Source organism: Oncorhynchus mykiss, chromosome 9, assembly GCF_013265735.2.
Source record: "Oncorhynchus mykiss isolate Arlee chromosome 9, USDA_OmykA_1.1, whole genome shotgun sequence".
NCBI lineage: Eukaryota > Metazoa > Chordata > Actinopteri > Salmoniformes > Salmonidae > Oncorhynchus > Oncorhynchus mykiss.
In genome coordinates, this window is record NC_048573.1 from 20,376,754 (window position 1) to 20,398,965 (window position 22,212).

Below are 22,212 nucleotides of genomic sequence, written 5' to 3' on the forward strand. Positions count from 1 at the left end.
CCACTATGACAGGCTATGAAAATGCAGGGACCGAGATCATATAAGTAAGTAGGTCATGATTTTTTGTTTCTCACTAATCCTGAGTTTTTATGCTGCCCCTTCAGAGACTTAAAAAGATTTATTGAATTGAAAAGATTGCAAAGTATCGGATCCTACGTCAGTAGTTGGAGGCAACTATTAAAGGCTAAAAGGGTAGGGGCCAGGTGTAGGGGCTAGGGGGCCTGGGGTAGGGGCTTGGTATAGGGGCCTGGGATAGGGGCTTGGTATAGGGGCCTGGGATAGGGGCTAGGTGTAGGGGCTAGGGACCCGGGATAGGGGCTAGGTGTAGGGGCTAGGGACCCGGGATAGGTGTAGGGGCTAGGGATATGGGATAGGGGCTAGGTGTAAGGGCTAGGGACCCTGGATAGGGGCTAGGGGGCCTGGGGTAGGGGCTTAGTATAGGGTCCGGGGATAGGGGCTAGGTGTAGGGGCTAGGGACCCGGGATAGGGGCTAGGGACCCGGGATAGGGGCTAGGTGTAGGGGCTAGGGGCCAGGGATAGGGGCTAGGTGTAGGGGCTAGGGACCCGGGATAGGGGCTAGGTGTAGGGGCTAGGGACCGGGGATAGGGGCTAGGTGTAGGGGCTAGGGACCCGGGATAGGGGCTCGGTGTAGGGACCCGGGATAGGGGCTAGGGACCTGGGATAGGGGCTAGGCATCAGTTTAGGGGGTAGGGGACAGGGGAGGGGCTAGGTGTCGGTTTAGGGGGTAGGGCAAAGGGGAGGGGCTAGGTGTCGGTTTAGGTGGTAGGGGCTAGGTGTCGGTTTAGGGGGTAGGGGCTAGGTGTCGGTTTAGGGGGTAGGGGAAAGGGGAGGGGCTAGGTGTCGGTTTAGGGGGTAGGGGAAGGGGAGGGGCTAGGTGTCGGTTTAGGAGGGAAGGGGCTAGGTGTCAGTTCAGGGGGTAGGGGCTAGGTGTTGGTTTAGGTGGTAGGGGCTAGGTGTCGGTTTAGGGGGTAGGGGCTAGGTGTCGGTTTAGGGGGTAGGGGCTAGGTGTCGGTTTAGGGGGTAGGGGCTAGGTGTCGGTTTAGGGGGTAGGGGAAAGGGGAGGGGCTAGGTGTCGGTTTAGGGGGTAGGGAAAGGGGAGGGGCTAGGTGTCGGTTTAGGGGGTAGGGAAAGGGGAGGGGCTAGGTGTCGGTTCAGGGGGTAGGGGCTAGGTGTCGGTTTAGGGGGTAGGGGCTAGGTGTCAGTTTAGGGGGTAGGGGCTAGGTGTCGGTTTAGGGGGTAGGGGCTAGGTGTCGGTTTAAGGGGGTAGGGGCTAGGTGTCGGTTTAGGGGGTAGAGGCTAGGTGTCGGTTTAGGGGGTAGGGGGTAGGTGTCGGTTTAGGGGCTAGGTGTCAGTTTAGCATAGGTCGCCTTTTTCAAATGACCAAGGATCGAGGTACATTATGAACCGTTGTAATGTGGAGGTTAGAGGGGCAGCCCGAGGCATGGTGGTGAGACGGCTAATAGAGTGTCACATGGTCTTCCTGAAACATGTTGGCATGGCCTACAGGGGGATTGGATTTCCACCATCTGACTTCACAGGAAAACCACTTCACATCACTCATTGGTAAACACATGCACTTGCCCCAACCATCCAAATCGCCTTTCTCCTTTTTGACGAAGCATATGTGCAGGACACCGTAGTTGAAACATACATAAGTATGAGGTAACCCTAAACACAGATGTGTGTGTTTCTGGAGGGACCACGTGTTCACAGTGCACTTCCCATCTAAATAATTTAAAGCTCCCATTAAAAAACACATAAACGGTCACAGGCATGCAGTCGTGTGCACTGTACACTACACATGACGTACACACCCACGAATAAACTCTACATAAACAGACAGCCTCTCACACACACTCTCACAAACACACACTCTCTCTCACACACACACACACACACACACACACACACACACACACACACACACACACACACACACACACACACACACACACACACACACACACACACACACACACACACACACACACACACACACACACACAGTCTTGTATAACTAACCTTGTTGGGAGACACAATTCATTCCCATTCAACATCCTATTTTCCCTAACGCTAACTCTAAACCTAACCCTAAACCTAACTAAACCTAACCCTAACCCTAACCCTAGTGCCTATAACCTAATTCTAATTCTAACCCTAACACTAATTCTAACCTTAACGCCTTCAAAATAACACTTCACCTTGTAGGGACTAACAAAATGCCTCCCAGTTGGTCCGATCTTTGTTAGTTTACTCTTCTGGTCCCCACAAGTATAGTTAAACAAGTCCTCCACACCCCCCACCCACCCACCCCACCACACGCACACACACACACCCGCACATGCTGGAGCTTGCCAGAAAGAAATCCCCACAATTACCATGGACCAGAGTTAGTTTACCTAAAATCTTAGGCCTACATAAATGCACAGACGAGACTAATAATTGCTTCCATACCACGTCGTAATCCACGGATCAGTCTGTACTTTTGGGTTCTTCACACTTCATTCACACTGGCTCTCATTCTATTCCTATCTGGCATTCGTTCTCTCTATCCTAGTCGCTTTCCTCTTTCCTCCATAAGAGGGGTACTTCCCATGCACTCCCAAAATCTATTTTTATCTGCCTTCTCTCATCGTTCCGGGACGGAGCGAGACACAATGGGAAAACAGAGGGAAGGAAAAGAAAGAGACAGAGAGAGGAGGGGGAGACGAGAAAGAGACAGAGAGAGGAGGGGGAGACGAGAAAGAGACAGACAGAGGAGAGAAAGAGAGGGGGAGAAGAGAAGAGCAGAAAGAGACAGAGGAGAGAAAGAGAGGGAGAGAAGAGCAGAGCAGAAAGAGGCAGAAGTGAAAGAGGGGGAGAAGAGAAGAGCAGAAAGAGAGAGAAGAGAAAGAGCAGAAAGAGAGAGAGGAGAGAAAGGGGGGAGTAGAGAAGAGCAGAAAGAGAGAGAGGAGAGAAAGAGGGGGGAAGAGAAGAGCAGAGAGAGACAGAGAGGAGAGAAAGAGGGGGAGAAGAGAAAGAGCAGAAAGAGGATACAAGACAGAAGAAAGAAGATTAGAAGAGGAGACACAGAGAAAGGAGAGAAAGAGATGAGAGAGAGGTTGGGACGAGAGAGAGAGCGAAAACACGTTTAAGGGGAGAGGGGGGAGCTCAGTTCAGTTCAGTCCAGCCTGGCCCAGCTGAAGGGAGCTGGCAACCTACCACGGCAGAAACACCCGAACAAAAGGATCATTTATTGGAGAAGGAAAAAGGGGGAGGCGGAATGGACTGGAGGGATGAAGAGAGGAGGGGTCACTGTACAGAGGCATTTGGGAGCAGTGTGAGTTAGTGAAACGCTGGCCCCCTCTCCACATTCACAGCCAACGTGTAACATTCTGCCCCATGCTGCCTGGCTTACGCGACCATGCTAACATGTTCCCAATAAGAACCCACTGTAGAGGGCTAAAATCCTCCATAAAGGCCCACAGTGTGAAGGCTAGCTAGTGCTAACGCTCCACCACTCAGTACTTTAATAGTTAGTATCGGCTTATAAATCCCCACTCAGGGTTTAACTGGGGTCTATCTATACAGATACAGTGGTCGGGCTTCTCTAACGAGCCAGCTCAGGCCAAGTTAGGAAAGACAGGCTTCTCTAATGAGCCAGCTCAGGCCAAGTTAGGAAAGACGGGCTTCTCTAATGAGCCAGCTCAGGCTAAGTCAGGGAAGACGGGATTCTCAAATGAGCCAGCTCAGGCTAAGTCAGGGAAGACGGGATTCTCTAATGAGCCAGCTCAGGCTAAGTCAGGGAAGATGGGATTCTCTAATGTGCAAGCTCAGGCTAAGTCAGGGAAGACGGGATTCTCTAATGAGCCAGCTCAGGCTAAGTCAGGGAAGCCGGGATTCTCTAATGAGCCAGCTCAGGCTAAGTCAGGGAAGACGGGATTCTCTAATGAGCCAGCTCAGGCTAAGTCAGGGAAGACGGGATTCTCTAATGTGCAAGCTCAGGCTAAGTCAGGGAAGACGGGATTCTCTAATGAGCCAGCTCAGGCTAAGTCAGGGAAGATGGGATTCTCTAATGAGCCAGCTCAGGCTAAGTCAGGGAAGACAGGATTCTCTAATGAGCCAGCTCAGGCTAAGTCAGGGAAGACGGGCTTCTCTAATGAGCCAGCTCAGGCTAAGTCAGGGAAGATGGGCTTCTCTAATGAGCCAGCTCAGGCTAAGTCAGGGAAGATGGGCTTCTCTAATGAGCCAGCTCAGGGAAGATGGGCTTCTCTTATGAGCCAGCTCAGGCTAAGTCAGGGAAGACGGCATTCTCTAATGAGCCAGCTCAGGCTAAGTCAGGGAAGACGGGATTCTTTAATGAGCCAGCTCAGGATAGTTTAGTTTAGTTTATTAATTCGACCATTTAAAAAAAACAGAAAAGACGTTGTTTTCATAGGCAGAGGCAACTCATTCCATTCTGAGGCTCCAGTATACAAGAAGGTACAGTGCCTTGCGAAAGTATTCGGCCCCCTTGAACTTTGCCACCTTTTGCCACATTTCAGGCTTCAAACATAAAGATATAAAACTGTATTTTTTTGTGAAACAAGTGGGACACAATCATGAAGTGGAACGACATTTATTGGATTTTTCAAACTTTTTTAACAAATCAAAAACTGAAAAATTGGGCGTGTAAAATTATTCAGCCCCTTTACTTTCAGTGCAGCAAACTCTCTCCAGAAGTTCAGTGAGGATCTCTGAATGATCCAATGTTGACCTAAATGACTATTGATGATAAATACAATCCACCTGTGTGTAATCAAGTCTCCGTATAAATGCACCTGCACTGTGATAGTCTCAGAGGCCTGTTAAAAGCGCAGAGAGCATCATGAAGAACAAGGAACACACCAGGCAGATCCGAGATACTGTTGTGAAGAAGTTTAAAGCCGGATTTGGATACAAAAAGATTTCCCAAGCTTTAAACATCCCAAGGAGCACTATGCAAGCGATAATATTGAAATGGAAGGAGTATCAGACCACTGCAAATCTACCAAGACCTGGCCGTCCCTCTAAACTTTCAGCTCATACAAGGAGAAGACTGATCAGAGATGCAACCAAGAGGCCCATGATCACTCTGGATGAACTGCAGAGATCTACAGCTGAGGTGGGAGACTCTGTCCATAGGACAACAATCAGTCGTACATTGCACAAATCTGGCCTTTATGGAAGAGTGGCAAGAAGAAAACCATTTCTTAAAGATATCCATAAAAAGTGTAGTTTAAAGTTTGCCACAAGCCACCTGGGAGACACACCAAACATGTGGAAGAAGGTGCTCTGGTCAGATGAAACCAAAATTGAACTTTTTGGCAACGATGCAAAACGTTATGTTTGGCGTAAAAGCAACACAGCTGAACACACCATCCCCACTGTCAAACATGGTGGTGGCAGCATCATGGTTTGGGCCTGCTTTTCTTCAGCAGGGACAGGGAAGATGGTTAAAATTGATGGGAAGATGGATGGAGCCAAATACAGGACCATTCTGGAAGAAAACCTGATGGAGTCTGCAAAAGACCTGAGACTGGGACGGAGATTTGTCTTCCAACAAGACAATGATCCAAAACATAAAGCAAAATCTACAATGGAATGGTTCAAAAATAAACATATCCAGGTGTTAGAATGGCCAAGTCAAAGTCCAGACCTGAATCCAATCTAGAATCTGTGGAAAGAACTGAAAACTGCTGTTCACAAATGCTCTCCATCCAACCTCACTGAGCTCGAGCTGTTTTGCAAGGAGGAATGGGAAAAAATGTCAGTCTCTCGATGTGCAAAACTGATAGAGACATACCCCAAGCGACTTACAGCTGTAATCGCAGCAAAAGGTGGCGCTACAAAGTATTAACTTAAGGGGGCTGAATAATTTTGCACGCCCAATTTTTCAGTTTTTGATTTGTTAAAAAAGTTTGAAATATCCAATAAATGTCGTTCCACTTCATGATTGTGTCCCACTTGTTGTTGATTCGTCACAAAAAAATACAGTTTTATATCTTTATGTTTGAAGCCTGAAATGTGGCAAAAGGTCGCAAAGTTCAAGGGGGCCGAATACTTTCGCAAGGCACTGTACCTTTCCCAGCATTACTCCTGAACCTGTATAAGCACACATCAGCAACACCTGATCTGGTGTTGTGATTGTGTGCATCCCTAACATGAGGAAAGTAATCACTTAGATATCTGGGCGCAGGACCATAAATACTCCTGTAAACCAAACCGAGTCTAATCTGGGACACCCTAGCCTCAACAGGCCAGTTTAGTTCGAGAAAGCAGCTCCTGCCTATATGAGTACGTGGACTCATCTTCAATACTACCAGGATTAGTTTATCCTGGCCTATCTGGAGCTTCCCTTCATAAGCTTTGCTAAGCCCCCAAACCAGGAAGTACTAGCATATACTAAATGGCATTGAATGAGGGCAGTAGCTAGCACTTTCATGGAGTCCTTATCAAGCAGCTTGGACTTTCTACCCAAAAACTCCTGGCATTAACCTTCCCTAGCACCTTATTGGACATGCTCACACCTCCCAAGCTTCCATCAAGGATACATCCCAGGTAGCTAACAGAGGTTTTAGTAGTCAGCACCTTACCCCGTAACTCCTCTCTGATTTCAGAGGACCTACTCAATTTAGGTCTGAATCCAAAAATAATTGCTTCAGTTTTCCCTAAGTGCAGAGATAGCTTATTATCTCCAAGCCATTTGCTAATGTTAGTAAGCTCTGTGCTAAGTATGCTCTCCAACATAGTTTTACTTTTGTGAGACACCAGAAGTGTAGAGTCATCCGCATAAAGAAAAAGACGGCAAGAACAAGCGTCTTTCATATAATTGATATACAATAAAAACAGCACACAATAAAAACGGCCCAAGCACGCTCCCCTGCGGAACGCCACAACTCATTGGTTTTGCCTGAGACAGTGAGCCATTAACTTCTACTACTTGCTCCCTTCCTGATAAGTAGGACTTTACCCAGCGTTAGAGGGATACTGCTTAACCCCAGTGCCTCCAGTTTGGAGATTAGGAGACAGTGGTTAACTGTTTCAAAGGCCTTTTGTAGGCCAAGCAGTACCACTCCACAGAGATTTCCCTCGTCAATCTTAGGGAAGACGGGCTTCTCTAATGAGCCAGCTCAGGCTAGGTCAGGGAAGACAGCCTTCTCTTACAGAGAACGTTTGTCTCCGTCTCAGAGAATATGTTTGTCATACATGTAGCAAAACGCAAGGCTAGTATAGAATTTGCTATGAACTTTTATCTAAATGGATATTTTCTGTTGATAAAATTGAATAGAATGTGCAGTCCGAGACATGAAAAAAATCGATAAGCACATTTTCATGGAATAAGAATTGTTTTAATAGGTTGTTTCAGCCTTATGCAACTGCTACAAATGAACATTGAATTTTAAAAAGGTTTCATATTGCTCTGCCCTTTAGACAAAATAGATTTGCAGATAAAACCATTGCATGTACTTAGCTACAGATAGCAAGCAGCCTAACCATATCTTTGATTTAGGCTTAAATAGACAGTAACAAATATCTGATTGGTTTCTGTGTTTGTGTGTGTGCGTGTGTGTGTGCGTAATCCGGCGCCAGGTGGGCCTGAATATGAACATAAACGGACAGAACTGCTCAGTTTCATTTGATTATGTAAAAGGCCACTGTTTCATCTGAATAATCTCGACAGTAGCAGCAGGACACAGCGATGGAGGTGGGAGAGAGAGAGAGGTGGCATAAGAAGAGGCTCAGGAGAGCAACCAAAGCTGCACACAGAGCATGACAGAGAGACAGAGGGAGAGAGAGAGAGAGCGAGGACATTTAGACTACTACCTAAATATGACAAAAGGAGCAGATGTGAAAAAACAGTTCATCTTACCTGTACCATCCTTGTTTCCGTTCTGATGCGTTCGCAACTCCTCTGACTTATAGAAGTCGATGCTGGCATAGGTGTTGAGGTTGGAGCCTACACTGCCCCCCACTCCAGCCCCGGACGCCACTGCCCCGGCCCCCCCAGTCAACATGGACGAGTAGAGGCGAAGGGGGTTGGCCTGGACGGTTGAAGACCCGTCTAGGGCTGCATGAGGGTTCTCTTTGTTAGCCAAGTCCAAGTCTATGTAGTTGAGGCCTTGCTCCATGGATGAAGTCTGGGCAGAGGGCAGGCCAGGCCCGGGATGGAGGAACTGCGAGGGGAGATGCTCGGCTGATGCTCCGTTTCCCCACAGCACGCCCTCCAACCCCAGACGGCGAGCCACAGCCTGGGCGTGTTCCGGGAAGAGGGAGGCGACAGAGGAAGAGTTGGAGGATTGGGGAGGGAGAGAGGGGGAGGGGAGGAAGGTTTCGGAGCAGTGGCGTCTGCGGCCCTGGGCGTCGGCCCGGATCACTTTAGCGCCGTGGTCTGGGTTGGGCCCGGTTTTGGCCAGGGGGAAGTCCAGGCCCAAGGTGAGGACAGGGACTGGTGGCTCGGGGCTGGCTGGGGAGGGGGCTTTGGAGGAGGTGTTGTTGGACATGGAGCTGGCAACGCTGTTGTTGTTCAGGCTGAAGGCCATCTCTGTATAGTCCCCGCAGGAGGTAGGGGATTCTGATTGAGTCACCACAACGCGGGTAGTCTGTCTGTTTATCCTGGGCCCTGCTTCAACCCCCTGGGGTTCCCCTTGCTGCTGAGGGGACACCCTGAGCACACCGCGGGCCTTGGGTGCCAGGGCCATGGGAGGGGGCGTAGGAGGGGTGGGGAAGGAAGGGAAGCCCAGCGGTGTCAGGGAGAGGGGCGAGGGGGACGGAGAGGGCCCCAGGTCCATGTTGACATACTCAGAGGCTGATGGTGGGGTGAGCGGTGTCAGGGGGGCAGAGGGGCTGCGGGAGAGGGGCAGGAACCCCCCCAGGCAGGACGTGGGCTGGTGTGAGGGGCGCTGGCTGGAACCGCGAGGGAGGGACATCCCATGTCTGAGTCCCCTCCCTTCCCCACCTCCTGGCCCTCCTCTGAACTGGATGCTCACATACTCCCCTGGGCTCTTGGGCTCCGGGGGGAGGGGGTTCTCACGGACCCTGGGGAGGGTGTTGGCTTTGGAAACGTCCACAAACAGGCTGACCGGCCGGGTCCTGGCTCCCCCTTGCTGGCCCTGCTTGGGGGCCGCCCGTCTCTGCTGGAGGAGCCCTATGTCTTTAGAGTGAGCTCCCCCACCTGAGGGGCCTGCTCCCTGGGAAGACCTGTCCTCATTCTCCCCTAGGCTCTCGCTGCTGGCCGAGCTGGAGGAGTATGAGGACGAGGAGAGGGACAGGTGGCGACCTTGGACCGCACCCAAATTGGGGTCCTGACGACCACCCACTGCTCTGCCAACCCCTCTACCACCACCGCTCCCATTGGGCCTCCTTCCTCGGCCGTCCTCAAAGTGTCCACCAGGTGGCGTGTGTTTGTAGGAGCGGGGCAGTGAGTAGTAGGAGTAGACCATCTTGGGAGCCTGCTGAAGGGGATTGGGGTCTGTCTGAGGGGCCTGCTGAAGGGGATGGGGGTCTGTCTGAGGGGGGTGCTCGGGGGGAGGGGGGCTGCTGTTGGCCGAGCGGGCGCTGATGGGGGACATGTTCATGTAGTCGCTGCCCGCCCGGCTGTCCGCGCTGCTGCTGCCCACCCAGGCCCCGCCTGTCAGGCCACCACGCTGGTCCGGAGAGCAGCTGCTGTTGGGTGACATCATCATGTAGCCGTCTCCGGGAGGGGGCCGGATCTGTTGTGGCGGTGATACGCTGTTGTTGGGTGTCATGGCCATGTAGTCGTCCGCCAGCTTGGACTCGTCAGCAACCGAGGCGGAAAGAGAGTTGGTGAGGTTGACAGGGGGTTGGGTCACTCCTCCCGGGAGCATGGACATGTAGCCATTATCCCGCACTACACCTCCACCTCCACCCAACTCTCCAGCCACATCCAGGTACCCCCCTCCTCCCCCCTCTCCACCGTGGCTTATTTCAGAGTCTCTCCGTGAAGAGGAGGAGGTGGTGAAGGACTCCCTGCTGGTGCTTCGTGACATGATGGCGTAGTCGGCCGCATCCTCGTCCTGCTCCTCCTCCCCCCTGCGGGGCCGTGGGGCCAGGCGTTCCAGTGCCATGGGGGGCAGGGACGCCCGCTTGCTCAGCAGCCCCCTCTCAGCCTCACATTCCCGGCTGGAGGAGCGACGCAAGACCCTCTTGGTCTGGGCCTGGTGGGAAGGGGCTGAGCTGGATGCACCAGCAGGCAGACAGCCAGATGACGTGGCTCCACTACCACCACGCTGACCCATTAGGGTGTAGTTAGCAGCCTCATCGTCCAGGGGTTGACCGTGGCCGCCCGACCCGGCTGACCCTCCAGGCATGTTGGGGAAGGGGGCCAGGAGAGAGTGGGAGGATTGCTCCCCAGGGCTGGAGCCGTACTCGTCCGAGGAGCCATAGTCGCTGGGGGAGCCCGACACGGAAGCGTTGTGCGAGGGGACGCGGCTGTATGCACTGGCCCCTGCTCCACCACCCCCCCCTCCGGTCGCACCCACCACTATCCCAAACTCTGAGCCGTGGCCGGAGCTGGAGGAGAGGCTGGGGGCCGGGGAGGGGGATGGGGTGGAGACAGAGCGCATCAGGCCCATGGGGTTGTTCTTGGCCAGGGTGGGGGCCGAGCGGGCCGATTTGGACCTGAGGATGGGCGTGGTGGAGCAGGACCCGTTGGTAGTAAGACTGGAACTCTGCCCTACCCCTCCACACGCTCCACCCACACCTTCTTCACCTTTACTCCCGTCGCTGGCTGTGCGTGACCTGGGGAAGCTGTGGCGGGGAGTGGGCGATGCATTGGCACTGTTGCCCCCAGTTCCAGCCCCTCCAGGCGGCTCAGTGCGGGGCCTGCGGGTGAAGCCCACCTGGCTGGGGGGCGGGTTGGGGTGGTGGCGTCGCGAGGGGACGCTGATGGGGTTGGAGGCTGTAGCGCCCCCTCCTGGTCCGGAGTTGGACTGCGACTTGCTGCGTTGGCGGAACTCCTCGCTCAAGGCCTTCATGGCTTCCAGCAGGGTCTCATGCATGTTCTGGGCCACCACAGAGTCATCCACCTGCATGAGACAGAACACAGTTATACTATATGGGTTCTCTTTTCCTTTAAGTTTAGCCAACATCAAATGGTCATGCATTAGGATGAATACACAGCTTGCCAATCAAAACACAGTGACCACTCAGAGCTGCAACCCCAGAGACTAGGCCTGTGTTACATCTCATCTCACCTGCATCCAGAACTCCCCGGGGCCCGTGACCGCGGAACGACCAACCTCCACGAAGAAGAAGTTCTCGGAGTGACCGCAGCGCCTCACATTCATCAGTTGCAGGACCACGGCTGCGGCGTCTGAATTAAGCTTGACGAAGTTGACCGTCTTCTCAGTCAGGCACAGCCGGTAGACACCCACCAGGTTCTTGGCCTGGCCCAGCCCCTTTGGCCACACCTTGACCTGCCACACCTCCTTGAAGGCTGGGCCTGGGGTGGGTACACCGTAGTCCCCTCCCGGACCGGTGTCGGTACTAGCCACCTTACCTGGAAAGGAGGACAGAAGGGATGGATATAGAGGAGAGAGAGAGAGAGAAGTGTTTTATATAGAGATTGAGAGACAGGTGGGTGGATAGAGAGATAAAAACAGGTGGGTGGATAGAGAGATAAAAACAGGTGGGCGGATAAAGAGATAAAACAGGTGGGTGGATAGAGAGATAAAAACAGGTGGGTGGATAGAGAGATAAAAACAGGTGGGTGGATAGAGGGATAAAAACAGGTGGGTGGATAAAGAGATAAAAACAGGTGGGTGGATAGAGAGATAAAAACAGGTGGGTGGATAGAGAGATAAAAACAGGTGGGTGGATAGAGGGATAAAAACAGGTGGGTGGATAGAGGGATAAAAACAGGTGGGCGGATAGAGGGATAAAAACAGGTGGGCGGATAGAGGGATGGAATATAGAGATTAAAACAGGTGGGCGGATACAGGGAATATAGAGATAAAAACAGACCAACATGACCGTCGTGCCTCAGTTACGAGGGAATGTGAGGTGAAAGCACCACTATTTACCCAGCACACACGATTAAGCCTCCGCTGTTATGCAAACTGTGCTGATATCTAGTGTTTTAACAAATTCTGAACAATCCACAGCGGGCTTGTGAGTCCTGCTCTTCATGCAGCTGCATGTTTCAACTCGGTGGCCACACACACACACACACACACACACAGACACACACACACACACACACACACACAGACACACACACACACACACGCATGAAAAATGTAAACGGTTGAGGATTCAGGCACTTCAAAAGGACAATGACTGAAAACAAAAAGACTAGCCTGTCTTTTACCTGACTTGCAACGCCTACAGGCGACTGACTTCCTGCGGATTAGAGCTGGGCGATATTGACAAAAATCCACATCGTGATAAACTGTCTGAACTGATGTGATAACGATAAATTGAACAAAAGGTTCATAACATTCATGTGCACCACTCCTCTTTTCTTATTATCCTTTAAACTACTGTTACTAGTTTGATGGTTGTTGCCATCAATTGTCCCAATAACGATCACCCGCATTAGCAAACTTCTTTAATTACAAACTTAATTTCTGTAGAACAGGCTACTTGTTGTGAAGAACGATATCAGCAAAATGCCTGCGATAAGTGATCGGTATGGTCGGTGTCGATAATTTACCATCCATCCCGCCCATCTCTGTAGCCCTTAGGACGACTTCTTTTCCATACACCTGGTTGGCGTTTGCAGGTTTGAGACGTTCTGAATACATTACAACCCCATAGAAAAAAATGTTTCATTTACTGTATAAGGTTTGGTTACAGTAGACCCTCATTTACAGGTCGCTCACTGAATACTGAACAGTGAAGTCCTCTGTTAATATCAGTGGTAGGTAAGGGGACCAGAACATGTGTTTAATAACGGCTTTCATAGATAAGAATGGGTGTCAATGAATCCTTCGCAAGCATACGACCCACACTCGCTTTAAGACTAGGCCTAAATGCTTAGATGTTTAGACTGATAGCTCTTAGAGGCACCTCTGTCAACTTCAACCAAACACAAGAAAGCCCTTACTTCTCCATAGCCTCCAACATTATCATACTGGACTGTGCACGTGTGCATGTTTGTGTGTATGTGCTCGCGCACATACATGAAGTGGTATCAATTAGGTGCAGGGAAGCATGTGTTCCTCTGTCTCTCCCGTGCCTTCTGTTTAACCCAATAATCACAACCACGTGTATGGACAAAAACCTCCGGCACGAACGCAAAAACAAAACGACGACAGACTCGACCATCTGTTATGACTAACATTTCCACTCCCCGCTTCCAAAACATTCAGTTGTGGCCGTGGAATGGGAAACCTGCGTGTGTATGTTCTTCTGGCTTTCTTACCGCTAAATGGATGATGAACCAGGACATCAAGGCACACCAGAATAGCTGTTATGCCAGACAGAGGAGTCTGGTGAGAGAAGCTGTAGGAAGACGGGCTCATTGTAATAGCTGGAATGGAATCAATGGTACCAAACAAATGGAAAACAACGTAGACCATTGGCTGTGTCCGATGTATGTCCTCTGCATTAGATGAGTCACTCTAAGCCAAGCACGACTATTTAATCGACCGCTGTCTGGGTGGGTGGGTGTGTGTGTGTGTGTGTGTGTGTGTGTGTGTGTGTGTGTGTGTGTTGTTGCCAGCTGCATAAAGATTTACCACCAGAAAAATGTGTTTTGTAGATTTTGAGGCAGAGGGACTGAGACAGATGAGGGAATGCAGAAGGAAAACAAAAGGTCCTTGAGAAAAATGAAAGCAGAAGTTAAAGAATGAATGAAACACGAGGAAGGAAAAGACGTAGACTTTCCGGGATCTACTGAGTGACGACAGAAACTTGACTTGAAGGGTAATAATGGAAGTCAAAATAGATCCGCCATCCTTCCTTCACACTATCTCTCCCTGTCACCATCTTACAATCCCCCTCCGCTGACCATCCTTCCCACGCACGGCCTCAGATCCCCAGGCCAAATACCGCTCAACCGGGCGTTTCTTTTATCCCCAACAACTCCTCAGCTATCCGCGAAGCAGCCCTGTGTTGCTTGTTATGAATACATCCTTAGAAATCAGCCGAGCGTCAAGTTTCCCACTTCAACCCCACAACAGCCTTCTTTGATCTCGGGTCTTGCAAGGCCACCGTTTTCCCTCCTACACCTGCTAGTGATACGCACGCACGGAGTGCACGTGCACACGCACCCACACACGCCGTCTGCAGCAGTCAGAGCAGCCCGCTAGCTCAGTTAAACGCATCAGCTTGTCACGTGTGCTCCCTCTCCGGCCTCGTAGGTCACCTGGCTGTTCGTTAGGGCGCACACCTGTCACCAGCGTTACGCGCATTATGACACTCACCTGGACTCCATGACCTCCTTAATTACCTGCCCTTTATATGTCACTTCCTTTGGTTTCCTCTCCAGTCATTGTTCCTGTTTTTCATGACGGCGCGCTGTTTGTGTTTCTTGTTTTGCTCATTTATTTATTTGAATGTATTCGCTCCCTGAACGTGCTTCCCGACTCTCTGCGTACATGGTTCCACTGCTGCACTTATCGTCGCCTTAAAGTGGCCATAATATCCATCTCAGCTACCCAACCTGCCATCGTACCAACCTCTTTCAGACGTTCCAGAAGTAGGAGGTGTACAGAAGTGTGTGAATTCTAGATGTGACTGGTTGTCCCCTAAGGGACCTCTCCCTGGCAGAGTGTTACTAACAGAGCCAGCGGTGGAGAAAGAGCAAGGCCTTTAGCTCACGCAATGAAAACCCAGTGGGGTGGCCGTGCAGTCAGGTCCAGCACAAGGACAGAGGGACAGGGGTGTGGGGGGGGGGGGGGGTACATAACACTGCAAACGAGCTTAGCCCTCACGCACACACAGCGGTCATTTCCCAAAGCCCTCAGCAGCGGTCTTGGATGATTCATAAGACTACAGGATGGCGAAGACGGCGTCAAAGTGACCCTGTGCTCCAGGGCTACAAGGAGCACCTCTCTGGGTGAACAGCAGACGGTTCCAGCTAGCAAGACAACTGTAGGGCAACCTTATCGCAACATTCAGCTTCAAATGGCTTTTCCACGTGGCTAGTCTGTGGCTACAGCCAAACTGCAGGATAAGTAGAGCACTTTCTACTCTATTCATATAGCCCATCGTTTCTGTACCTCAACCTTACGGCAAAGTGTGTTCAAACTGCAGTGTGTTACATCCATTAATCACATGTTGAACTGAATGTTTCCATCATTTTTATTTATTTTTATTTTACCTTTATTTAACTAGGCAAGTCAGTTAACTGCCTGTTCAGGGGCAGAACGACAGATTTGTAGTGGTTAGAGCGTTGGACTAGTAACCGAAAGGTTGCAAGTTCAAATCCCCGAGCTGACAAGGTACAAATCTGTCGTTCTGCCCCTGAACAGGCAGTTAACCCACTGTTCCTAGGCCGTCATTGAAAATAAGAATTTGTTCTTAACTGACTTGCCTAGTTAAATAAAGGTAAAATAAAAATAAATACAAATTATGGAAACATTCAGTTCAACATGTGATTAATGGATGTAACACACTGCAGTTTGAACACACTCTGACACACTACTCTATTCATACAAGATAGGTCACGTATTATAACCTAACTACAACCTTATGACAACTTTCAGCTTCACGTATGGCTACCACCAACTGCAGTGTGAAGTCCAGAACACACACACTGCACTATTCATGCATACTTTATTAACTGCACCCTTCTCTACCCCCTCAAGACGAGTATAAGCATATACAGTAGACTAATATGTCTTGCTGGGAATCTCTCCACAGGCCATTATATGACTTAAGGTGTGATTATGACTTGTTGGCTCCAAGGCACTACGGTATTCCCCCTGCTTCCTCCTGCTCCAGCTCAGCCCGGCCTTTATTGGGGGTCGTAACAGCTGTTTGTCCTTTGCACATGCGCGCACCTGTGTGTGCGTGTGTACAGTTGAAGTCGGAAGTTTACGTACACCTTAGCCAAATACATTTAAACTCAGTTTTTCACAATTCCTGACATTTAATCCTCGTAAACATTCCCTGCCTTAGGTTAGTCAGGATCACCACTTTATTTTATTTTATTTGCACTTTTCGCACCAAAGTACATTCATCTTTAGGAGACAGAACGCGTCTCCTTCCTGAGCGGTATGACAGCTGCGTGGTCCCATGGTGTTTATACTTGCGTACTATTGTTTGTACAGATGAACATGGTACTTTCAGGCGTTTGGAAATGACCACAGAAAGAGAAAGAAAACGGTAAAGAGCTGAACATAACAGTATGCCAGTGGAAGGAAGGACTGTAGCAGGTGACCCAACTGTGGTTTGTGACCACTACAATTTCTCCTTGTATCCAATTAAATTGCAGAAATTCCGTTACCAAATCATTAATAGAATTTCAGAATAATAGGTACAGAATTTCACTTTTATTACTTAATAGTTAATTAACATAAAAATACTACAACTAATTGATAGGTCTACCTTTACTCATTACTTTTGTGAAATTTCATGATCCTCCCTCCTCAAAAGGGAGAACATTTTGAAAATATCTTAATGATCTGTGTGGGGTTTTTGGTTACTGAATTTCAAGGCACAAGGCAATGTTTCATAAAGGTATTGTTCGGGATTTTGGCAATGGATCCAGTATGAAGGAAGTTAAGAGGTAGTTTCGCGAGCCAATGCACTTACTAGTGTTAGGCCATTGTCTGGAAGGCTATGGTATCTACTAGCATGCTAGCAGTTACCATAGACTTCCAGTCTTTGTGCTAACACTAGTTAGCAAATGCGCTAATGCTAGTTAGCGACTTCCATCAAACTGCACGCAGAGACATACGATTTTTATCCACAAGCTCATCTGGCTCTGGGGAGTAGATAAAGGGCTTCGTTTCCAAAATCCTGAAGTGTCCCTTTAAACTTACAGAAGGAAAAAATATATATCCTTAACTAAATATCAGTAAGTGCTGATATTAGTTGCCAGAAGTCTTTAGTTTTACATTATTGTGTTTCGATGTAATTCTAACACCTTTAAATACTTTTTCGGTCTGGATGTTTCCTATGACCCGTTCTCCATCTGTTTGACAAGAAATCAAAGCCTTTGCTTATTCCAGTTTCTAAAAAAGATAGACGTAGATTTCATTTCATCTGACCCCCGACTTGATATGCTCCTATGAGCTTCACATGTTGGTGCTCATGGATCCTTTTCCATGGAAATGCCCTCAACTCTGACATGTAGGTTCAGTATGGACAGTGTGCCTTGGAGTAGCCCTCAGTTGGCAGGTAGGCTTCATGTGTGATGTCTGGTAGGATTCAGTAGTGTTGCATAATGTATAGTCTATTTTATTGGTCAGACGCTGTAGTGAAGTTGAGGGTTTAGTTTCTCAACTTTCATTTGACCAAAAAGTCTCTTTAGGTTACATTTAGAACCTATTTTTTTGGTGTGAAGTAGCCTACTGTACTGTTCGTATGATCATTTTATGAAGTAGGGCAGGGGTTCCCAAACCGTGTGGCGCCCCCGCCCCCCATCGCTTTTTGTGGATTTTTACATTCCAATCTCATCAGATTCATGGAGGGGATCGATATCTTTGAGTGCTAGGCGTAAAAACGTTATCTCTCCTAGTTTCGCTAATGCACTCAGCTAATCACTGAAAGCTAGAGCTGGCATGGAAAGATCCTTTTCCCACTAGGCCTTGTTTCATGCCGCTGACCCCAGTGCCCTAGCATGCCACAACACTCTAAAATACGTCACTAAAGAAGCCAACAAGCTGGACATCTGAGGCCTGAAGTCCCTTCGCTTACCATCTTGCCTGCTCGGCTATCTCTCCCCCTCATCTCTCGCCATCACCCTGAGTTACCAGTGCGGAGAGACACAGGACAGCTGTGTCTAGTGTGTGTGTGTGTGTCTGTGTGTGTCAATAAAACCGTGGGTCCCCTCCAGAAAGTATCTCCCTTACTGCCGAGTGTCCCAGTCTGTTTCCTCTATTCCCCCACCTCTCCTCCGTTCCCACTCCCTCATTATCCATCCCCCTCTCTCCCGGCCCCCCCGGAGGAAAAAACACAACACGTACACAACACCACCACCTCCCTAAGGCTCAGTTCGCACATATGGTGTGCGTTATGAAGACACACACACACACGCACACAATTATCAGTGAGGCATCCAGATTTGTCATTGCTAAAGCACCACATGAAAGTGAGCGTGAAGGTTAGCTAGCGTGCTGGTCGGTCTTCACAACAGCCTCGTCAACCTGGCAGCCATCATTAAAGAGCGCCACGTCAAGGCTCTTGTGTGCTCACAGAACCACTAACGGAAGAAGACTGCGCTGGAGGAGGACACACACCAGGTGCATACCAGAAGAGGCGGTCTATTCTCGTCTCCTAGTCTTCATCACTCAGCCAAAAGTACAAGATAAGCCAAAGTAATATAGCAGAGGAGGACTACCAATGGAATTTACTGGAGCCTGTCCAGTTTTCTTCATGCCAATGCAGCTGCAGAAGTCCAATTCATTCACCACTGAGATGAACCCATTGACCTGGTCCTGCAGCAGCGTGCGGTGAGCTGGTGGTTAGCTATCAACCAGCAGATCAATATCGCCATAAAAAGGTTTCTATGCATGCTCATCGACGTGATCGATTGTGTTCCTCTCTCAGCCTTTCCCTCATGTCAATCAAATTATGGGCCACTTACCGACTATCCTTGGGATAAATCGCGCTTGTTGCACATATAACATGCATATGAAGCACGTGTAGGGGATTTAAATTGATCACTCTCAAGCCTAAATGTCGAGCCAAGCCTTTGGGCTGACGTTTTACAGTAGCTGACTGTTGAGAGAGAACATGGGTCTATTGTGCAACAGGGGATCTACCTGCCCAGCAAAACACGGGCTAGCCCTACATGTTGAATGAAATTACAGGGTGTTAATGGGTGTCAACTATTTTCTGCATAGGAAATGACCCCGTGGCCCTGTGGCTAATGTGAGAAGGAGGAGGGAGGGTCCAGCTCACAGTGCTTACTCAGGCGGCATCCCAAATGGTGCCCTATTTCCTATGTAGTGCATCACTTTTGACCCGGGCTCTGGTCAAAGGTAGTGCACTACATAGGGAATAGGGTGCCATTTGTGACACAGGCCCCGGGTCTTAGCGGCCAAAATAGCTCTAGGCTAAGCTAGCTCCGGTTCACACCCACCATCCTGTTGTCCCCGTCGGGCAGCGCCGAGTCAGGCCGACCCGGAGACAACAATTACGGTCTAATTAGGGAGATGAGCAGCAGTTTAACTGGGTTTAACTTTTAATCGCCTCCCCGGCCGAGGCGGCCACCGGTGAGGTCCGGATCATACCGCCTGCCTGGATGACTGGGAGACAAGGGCTGGGTATAAATACTACACTACAGCCATGCCTTGAGACAAGTGTATCCACATGGGTGAAGTGGTGTCTTGGCTTGCACTGATATAGAGTCAGAGTGTTAGATAACAGTCATGTCTGTTATATGAAGTGAAAAGGGAACACTGACTGTAGATCAGAGCTAATATGGGGTTAGTGGATCATACACCAGTGAATATATCTGTGGTTCATGTGAGGCCAAAAGGGAACACTGACTGTAGATCAGAGCTTAGTAGCTGTTTATCATCGAGACAGACCTGGAAGGGCCTTTGTTCTGGGTTGTGGCTTGCTGGTTGTGTATGACACTATAGTTTAATGAGCGGTTTACCTCCTAGTGTGTGTGTGTGTGTGTGCGTGCGTGCGCGCGCGCACAGTTCCCCTGCCTGGCGCCTGGCTTAACAGTGCCGTGTATCTCATCTCTCATCTCCAGTTTACACTGCTTCATTGTTTACTAGGTCTAACAACAGTTCTTGAGGTGGCTTGTGAGCCAGAGGACTTTATTTGCCTGGCAAACGATGATGCTCCATACTTCTAATACCCTACTTCAGCCTTGATACAGTGAATATAAATAGTTTGGTAAATAAGCTTCTCTTACAGCTTGATACTGTATTTACTGGCCATATGGCCCCCCTGGACCCAGCTGAACAAATCAAGATCTCAATATCTCTCTCGGTCTCTGCATGGCAGCTGGACTGTATTTGTGAAAGTTACGGGTTAGCAGGGGGAGGGAGATGGCCTGCGAGATATTAAGATGAAGGCAGTCCCTGGTTGCTCCAGGTGAGTTTCCCAGAACGCAGCACGGATAGTGTGTGTGTGTGTGTGTGTGTGTGTGTGTGTGTGTGTGTGTGTGTGGGCTCCTCATGGGTACAGGAAATCCCCCAAAGTCCCCACAAGGATAGTTAAACAAACAAAATTCTCCCTTGTGGGACAAAGGATATTTTAAGCTTATGGGTTAGGGTTAGGGTTACAATGAGAGTTATGGGTAAGGGTTAGGGTTACAATGAGAGTTATGGGTAAGGGTTAGGGTTACAATGAGAGTTATGGGTAAGGGTTAGGGTTACAATGAGAGTTATGGGTAAGGGTTAGGGTTACAATGAGAGTTATGGGTAAGGGTTAGGGTTACAATGAGAGTTATGGGTAAGGGTTAGGGTTACAATGAGAGTTATGGGTAAGGGTTAGGGTTACAATGAGAGTTATGGGTAAGGGTTAGGGTTACAATGAGAGTTATGGGTAAGGGTTAGGGTTACAATGAGAGTTATGGGTAAGGGTTAGGGTTACAATGAGAGTTATGGGTAAGGGTTAGGGTTACAATGAGAGTTATGGGTAAGGGTTAGGGTTACAATGAGAGTTATGGGTAAGGGTTAGGGTTACAATGAGAGTTATGGGTAAGGGTTAGGGTTACAATGAGAGTTATGGGTTAGGGTTACAATGAGAGTTATGGGTAAGGGTTAGGGTTACAATGAGAGTTATGGGTTAGGGTTAGGGTTACAATGAGAGTTATGGGTTAGGGTTAGGGTTACAATGAGAGTTATGGGTAAGGGCTAGGGTTACAATGAGAGTTATGGGTAAGGGCTAGGGTTACAATGAGAGTTATGGGTAAGGGTTACAATGAGAGTTATGGGTAAGGGTTAGGGTTACAATGAGAGTTATGGGTAAGGGTTACAATGAGAGTTATGGGTAAGGGTTAGGGTTACAATGAGAGTTATGGGTAAGGGTTAGGGTTACAATGAGAGTTATGGGTAAGGGTTAGGGTTACAATGAGAGTTATGGGTAAGGGTTAGGGTTACAATGAGAGTTATGGGTAAGGGTTAGGGTTACAATGAGAGTTATGGGTTAGGGTTAGGGTTACAATGAGAGTTATGGGTTAGGGTTAGGGTTACAATGAGAGTTATGGGTAAGGGTTAGGGTTACAATGAGAGTTATGGGTAAGGGCTAGGGTTACAATGAGAGTTATGGGTAAGGGTTACAATGAGAGTTATGGGTAAGGGTTAGGGTTACAATGAGAGTTATGGGTAAGGGTTACAATGAGAGTTATGGGTAAGGGTTAGGGTTACAATGAGAGTTATGGGTAAGGGTTAGGGTTACAATGAGAGTTATGGGTAAGGGTTAGGGTTACAATGAGAGTTATGGGTAAGGGTTAGGGTTACAATGAGAGTTATGGGTAAGGGTTAGGGTTACAATGAGAGTTATGGGTAAGGGTTAGGGTTACAATGAGAGTTATGGGTAAGGGTTAGGGTTACAATGAGAGTTATGGGTAAGGGTTAGGGTTACAATGAGAGTTAGGGGTTAAGGTTTGGGTTACAATTAGGGTTAGGGGTTCATTTTAAGTCCCCACAAGGATAGTAAAACATATGCCGTGTGTGTGTGTGTGTGTGTGTGTGTGTGTGTGTGTGTGTGTGTGTGTGTGTGTGTGTGTGTGGAGAGAGAGAGAGAATGCATTTCTCTCCATTGTAGCCCCTGTTCTCACATACACTGCCAATAATAATGTAGCACTGTGACGTAATACTGTAGCTACCTCTCAATGTGTCAGCTTTGGCTCAAAATCTCAGTTCAAGCCATAGCATGTCACCAAGCACTGCTATAGGATCAAGGAGACTGACTTGACTTGAAAGTGGCAGCAGCACAGTATTTGCTCGACTGAAAAGGTATCTGGGTGGGTGTGAATCCTTCTGCCCTCCCAACTGTACAAGTGGGGGTTCACGTTACCCCCATACACTTTCAGCTTACTGGACGGAAACCCCGAAGACTAGATGGTCACTGACACAGAGACTCCGCCCATTT

At 49.1% G+C, this 22,212-nt stretch overlaps 1 protein-coding gene across 3 annotated transcripts in view; it reads right to left on the bottom strand.

Annotated features, from left to right (window-relative positions):
* Positions 1 to 22,212, bottom strand: part of si:ch73-335l21.1 (insulin receptor substrate 1-B) — a 56,008-nt gene that overhangs the window by 25,351 nt on the left and 8,445 nt on the right. For 2 of the 3 annotated variants that reach the window (XM_036987547.1, XM_021615051.2), the window contains exons 2-3: positions 11,235 to 11,539; positions 7,892 to 11,066 (exon numbers count right to left, since the gene is read on the bottom strand). In XM_036987547.1, coding sequence (XP_036843442.1) covers positions 7,892 to 11,066; positions 11,235 to 11,539 — 3,480 coding nt within the window. Of the gene's footprint in view, positions 1 to 6,306; positions 7,686 to 7,891; positions 11,067 to 11,234; positions 11,540 to 22,212 lie in introns of those variants that run through there. The other variant, XM_036987548.1, reaches the window with a different exon arrangement.